This window comes from Coffea eugenioides, chromosome 2, assembly GCF_003713205.1.
Source record: "Coffea eugenioides isolate CCC68of chromosome 2, Ceug_1.0, whole genome shotgun sequence".
Classification (NCBI taxonomy): domain Eukaryota; kingdom Viridiplantae; phylum Streptophyta; class Magnoliopsida; order Gentianales; family Rubiaceae; genus Coffea; species Coffea eugenioides.
Window position 1 is genome coordinate 28334891 of NC_040036.1, and position 5124 is coordinate 28340014.

Consider the following 5124-nt stretch of genomic DNA (forward strand, 5'->3'; position numbering starts at 1 on the left):
CATTGACAATATTAGAACAGACAAAGAAAAGAGAAAAGTGGAAAAGTAGGGTTAGAAGCGTCCTGGTCAACAACTTTTTCTTTGACTTTCATTATCGGAAGGGTTGGAAAGCGTGGGCACGCCTTGTAACTACTAGTCTCCAATTTACTCAGGGCACCTGGCATACCCCTTCCAAGGCATGGGCACACCTTAAAACCTCTCATTTTCTGTTTATCACCACAAAAGAAATTAAACTAGAAAAATAGAACTGAAAAATTGCAAAGTAACGAAAAGTGACCACAATTAATACTGTAATTCTTGGGTTGCCTCCCAAGCAGCTCCTTTCTTTAATATCTTTGGCTAGACATGGCAGTCAACTATTTAGACCTCACAACTTGGATTATCAAGACAGATGACCTCCACTTGCTCACTACTAAACCCTTCATAGCAAGGTTTTAGACGGTGACCATTTACAACGAGTTTCTTCTCCGTTTTCAAACTCTGGATTTTTACTGCGCTATAATGAAAAATATTAGAAATAACAAATGGACCAATCCAATGCGAACACAACTTACCAGGGAAAAGCTTAAGTCTCAAGTGATAAAGAAGGACTTTTTGCCCTACTACAAATGACTTCCTTGAAACTTGTTGATCGTGAAAGATTTTGCTCCTTTCCTTATAAATTGCTGCGTTCTCATAGGCTTCGTTCCTTATTTCCTCTAACTCTTGTAATTGGAGATTTCTATGTCCTCCGGCACCCATGAGATCCATGTTAAACCACTTAAGCACCCAAAACGCCATGTGTTCAAATTCTACTAGTAGGTAGCATGACTTTCCAAAGACTAATCTGTATGGGGACATTCCAATCGGCGTTTTATATGCGGTGCAGTAGGCTCATAGAGCATCTTCCAACTTTACACTCCAATCCTTTCGATCAGGCCGCACCATCTTCTCCAGGATTGACTTGACCTCCCTATTCGACACTTCGGCCTGACCATTCGTCTGCGGATGGTAGGATATGGATACTTTGTGAAGCACGCCATACTTACGGAACAAAGCAGTGATCGTTTTATTACAAAAATGAGTGCCCCTGTCACTAACTATAGCTCTTGGCATTTCAAAACGAACAAAAATGTTAGATTTTATGAATTCCGCCACCACTCTCGAATCATTAGTTCGGGTGGCTTTTGCTTCCACCCATTTGAAAACATAATTAACAGCAAGGAGAATGTATAAGAAACCAAAAAATGAGGGGAAGGGACCCATGAAATCTATACCCCAGAGATTAAAAATTTCAACAAATAACATGGGAGTTTGACTCATTTGGTCTCTACGAGAAATATTTCCCAACCTTTGACACTTATCACATGATTTACAAAATAAGTATGCATCCTTAAACAGAGTAGGCCAGTAAAAATCACTTTCTAACACCTTAGGAGCTGTTCGCTTTGGCCCAAAGTGTCTTCCACATGCAAATGAATGACAAAAAGTTAGAATAGAGTGAAACTCACCTGCACTTATACACTTTCTTATTACTTGGTCCGAGCATTGTCTCCACAGGTACGGATCGTTCCAAATATAGTGCTTGGCATCACTTTTCAATTTATCTCTCTTAGCTTTTGACTAACCTGTAGGTAGTTGATTCGTTACCAAAAAATTTACAATGTCAGCATACCAGGGTACCGATGAATCAATGGCTAGCAATTGCTTCTCAGGAAATGACTCTTTCAACGGCAGATCCTCCTTATTCGTGAGCAACCGGCTCAAATGATCAGCCACCAAATTCTCGGCTCCGCTCTTGTCCTTGATTTTTAGATCGAACTCTTGCAGGAACAAGATCCACCTGATCAGCCTCGGTTTTGCATCCTTCTTCACCAACAGGTACCTCAAGGCTGCATGATCAGAGAAAACAATTACTTTCGCACCTAATAAATATGACCTAAATTTTTCTATTGCAAAGACCACAGCTAGTAATTCTTTCTCCGTCGTGGAGTAATTAAGTTGGACTCCACTCAATGCTCTCGATGCGTAGTAGATCGCATGCGCCGCCTTACCTATTCTCTGTCCTAACACGGCCCCTACAACATAATCGCTTGCGTCACACATTATTTCAAATGGCAAGCTTCAATCTGAGGGTTGAATGATGGATAGCGATGTCAACGATTCCTCCAATTTATTAAAGGCCACCTTGCATTCATGGGTAAAATCGAATGTCACGTCCTTTTGCAGCAACTTGAACAGGAGTGCTCCGATTTTTGAGAAATCCTTGATAAAGCTCTTGTAAAATCCTGCATGGCCCAAAAAAAGAATGTACTTTCCACACACACACAGGATAAGGTAGAGCAGAAATAAAATCTATTTTAGTTTTGTCTACCTCTATTCGCTTAGCTGACACAACGTGCCCTAAAACAATACCATGTTCTACCATGAAGTGACATTTTTTTCAGTTAAGAACCCAGTTCGTTTCTATGCACCTTTTCAAAATTAGAGCTAGATTATCAAGACATTCATCAAATCTATTCCCATATATACTAAAATCATCCATGAACACCTCAATAATCTTTTCTACATATTCGGAGAAAATACTTACCATACACCTTTGAAAAATTGTAGGAGCATTGCAGAGACCGAAAGGCATCCGACGATAAGCGAATATACCAAATGGGCATGTGAATGTAGTATTTTCTTGGTCCTCTGGCGCTATCGCGATCTGAAAGTAATCTGAAAAATCATCCAAGAAACAATAGTAAAAAACGACCAGCTAATCGTTCTACAATCTGATCAATAAAAGGGAGAGAAAAATGGTCAATTTTATTCACAGAATTTAGCCTCCGGTAGTCAATGCACTGACGCCAGCCAGTAGCTTTCCTAACCGGAATCATATCACCCTCCTGGTTCTCCTCTACGGTTACTCCCGTCTTTTTCGGGATCACTTGAACAGGACTCACCCAAGGACTGTCCGAGATAGCAAAAATAATCCCCACCCCCAAGAGTTTAAGTATCTCCTTTTTTACAACTTCCATCATCAGGGGATTCAACCACCATTGTGCCTATCTTATCGATTTCGCATCATCTTCGAGTCGAATCCGGTGCATGCATAAGGATGGATTTATTCCCTTGATATCTGCTATGCTTCACCCAATTGCTTCCTTATGCTTCCTAAGGATTCGCACCAATTTGTCCTCTTGACTTGGAGACAAGTGTGCAGAAATGATCATCGGAAGCGTATCTCAGTCTCCCAAAAATGCGTACTTTAGATGCTTCGAGAGAGGCTTAAGCTCTAACTCCGGTGCTTGTACAACTGAAGGAAGCAATTTTGTCTGAATTTCTGGCACAAAGAGAGAAATAAGCTCATACCTTGGAGAAACGATTGGAAGTGAGTGCAGGGCTTCAACTGCATGGTGTAACTCATCCCTCATGTCCACATCAAGAGTTACACCCAACTCAAGATGTTTGGTTAGGGCTACTTCTAATGCATTTTCACCATCCAATTCGAAAGTTTTCTGCACAAGAGGCTCAATAACACTCATAGCAAAGACTGAGTTAGATTCCTCTAGATATCTCATCGTTTCAAAAATATTAAAATTCACAGTTTTACCATCGAATTTTATTGATAAAGTACCCTTATTCACGTCTATTTTAGTCCTGACAGTGCTAACAAATGGTCTACCTAACAAAATAGGTTACGGATTTAACGACCTTTTATCTCTCATATTCAAGATATAAAAATCTGTTGAAAAAACTAACTCATTTACCTGGACCAAGACATCCTCAACTAGCCCCTCTGGATAAGCATTGGTGCGGTCAGCTAGTTGGATTATGATGGCTGTCTCTTTCAGTGGCCCAAGGTTTAGAGAAGTAAAAATGATTTTTGGCATCACATTAATTGACGCCCCTGAATCTAACATTGCTTTTCTAATCGATGTATTTCCTATTTTGCACGGGATCGTGAACATACTTAGATCCCCACACTTGGGTGGGAGCTTTCCTTGGAGTATGACTGATACGTTTTCTCCCACCGCTACTCTTTCGTCCCCTCTCAAATTCCTCTTATGGGTGCATAAATCCTTGAGAAATTTCGCGTACTTGGGTACCTACTTAATTGCTTCCAACAAAGGGATGTTGATCTTCACCTTTCGAAATACGTCCAGGATCTCTTTCTCCTTCTCCGCCTTCGTTGTCTTTGCCAATCTGCATGGGAAAGGAGATAAATTAGATTTGATGGGAATTGATGGAGTAAGAGTTATCTCAGGGTCTCAATGAATGCGTCCTTCTTCCTCCATCTCCCTCTCGATCTCGTCTTCACTTTTGCTCTTCAGGTTCGTGGCCTTAGGCCCCTCGACTTCCTTACCACTCCTCAGTTTCATGGCACTAATATTTTTTGGATTCGCCTCGAGTTGCAATGGTAACTTTCCAAAGACTTGGGACTCTAAGCGATTAATTGCAGTCGCCATGTGACTTATTTGAGTCTCCAAATTTTTCATGCCCGATCTAGTTTCCTATTGAAACTGAGCGGTGCTCGTGACCAATGATCTCGTTTCCTGTTTGAGCTGAGTGTTGCTTGTGGCCAAGCTCTTGACAATATCTTCCAGAGAGTCTCCTGAATTGGAGGGCGAAAGTTGAGGCTTGGATTGCCATGGTTGTTGAAATTCTGGTGGACGATTCGAGAATGAATTCTGTAATCTGTTCCCATAGCTAAAATTGGGGTGATCTCTCCAACCCGGATTGTATGTGTTGGAGTATGGATCGTACTGCCTACGAGGTGCGGGCACGCCTTCGGCCATGTTTACTTGTTCAACCCCATCCTCTTGCAGCATGGGGCATGAGTCAGTGGGGTGGCCCACATTTGTGCAGATTCCACAGGCCTTTGCCTGGTATCTGTTTTCTATAGCTAATTGCCGAACAAAGGATGTTAGCTCCGATAGCTGCTGCTGAATGGATGACGTTTCTACCTCGTTAACCCTACGGGTAGGGTTACTCTCACGGAAACCAAACTGTTGAGAATTTTCCGCCATTGATTCAATGAGTAGCCATACTTCCCTTGGTGTCTTGTTTGCTACCGCTCCCCCACTCGCAGCATCAATGATACTCCTATCAGATGGCTGAAGTCCCTCATAGAAGTATTGGATCAATAGTTGCTCACTA

The 5124-nt window shown here is 41.7% G+C and overlaps 1 protein-coding gene across 1 annotated transcript; it reads right to left on the minus strand.

Annotated features, from left to right (window-relative positions):
* Nucleotides 1-360: 360 nt before the first annotated feature.
* On the minus strand, nt 361-780 carry LOC113759382. The gene is made up of 2 exons (XM_027301954.1): nt 555-780; nt 361-491 (listed from the first exon to the last, which is right to left on the minus strand). Exons 1-2 carry the CDS (start codon nt 778-780, stop codon nt 361-363), a joined length of 357 nt encoding a protein of 118 aa, XP_027157755.1.
* Nucleotides 781-5124: the final 4344 nt, after the last annotated feature.

What these genes read in the sequence shown, in the direction of transcription:
- LOC113759382 (XM_027301954.1), bottom strand. Translation starts at nt 780, where the DNA reads ATGGCGTTTTGGGTGCTTAAGTGGTTTAACATGGATCTCATGGGTGCC. An exon ending in GAGACTTAAGCTTTTCCCTG is followed by an intron (nt 492 to 554) that starts GTAAGTTGTGTT and finishes ATTATAGCGCAG; the next exon opens with TAAAAATCCAGAGTTTGAAA.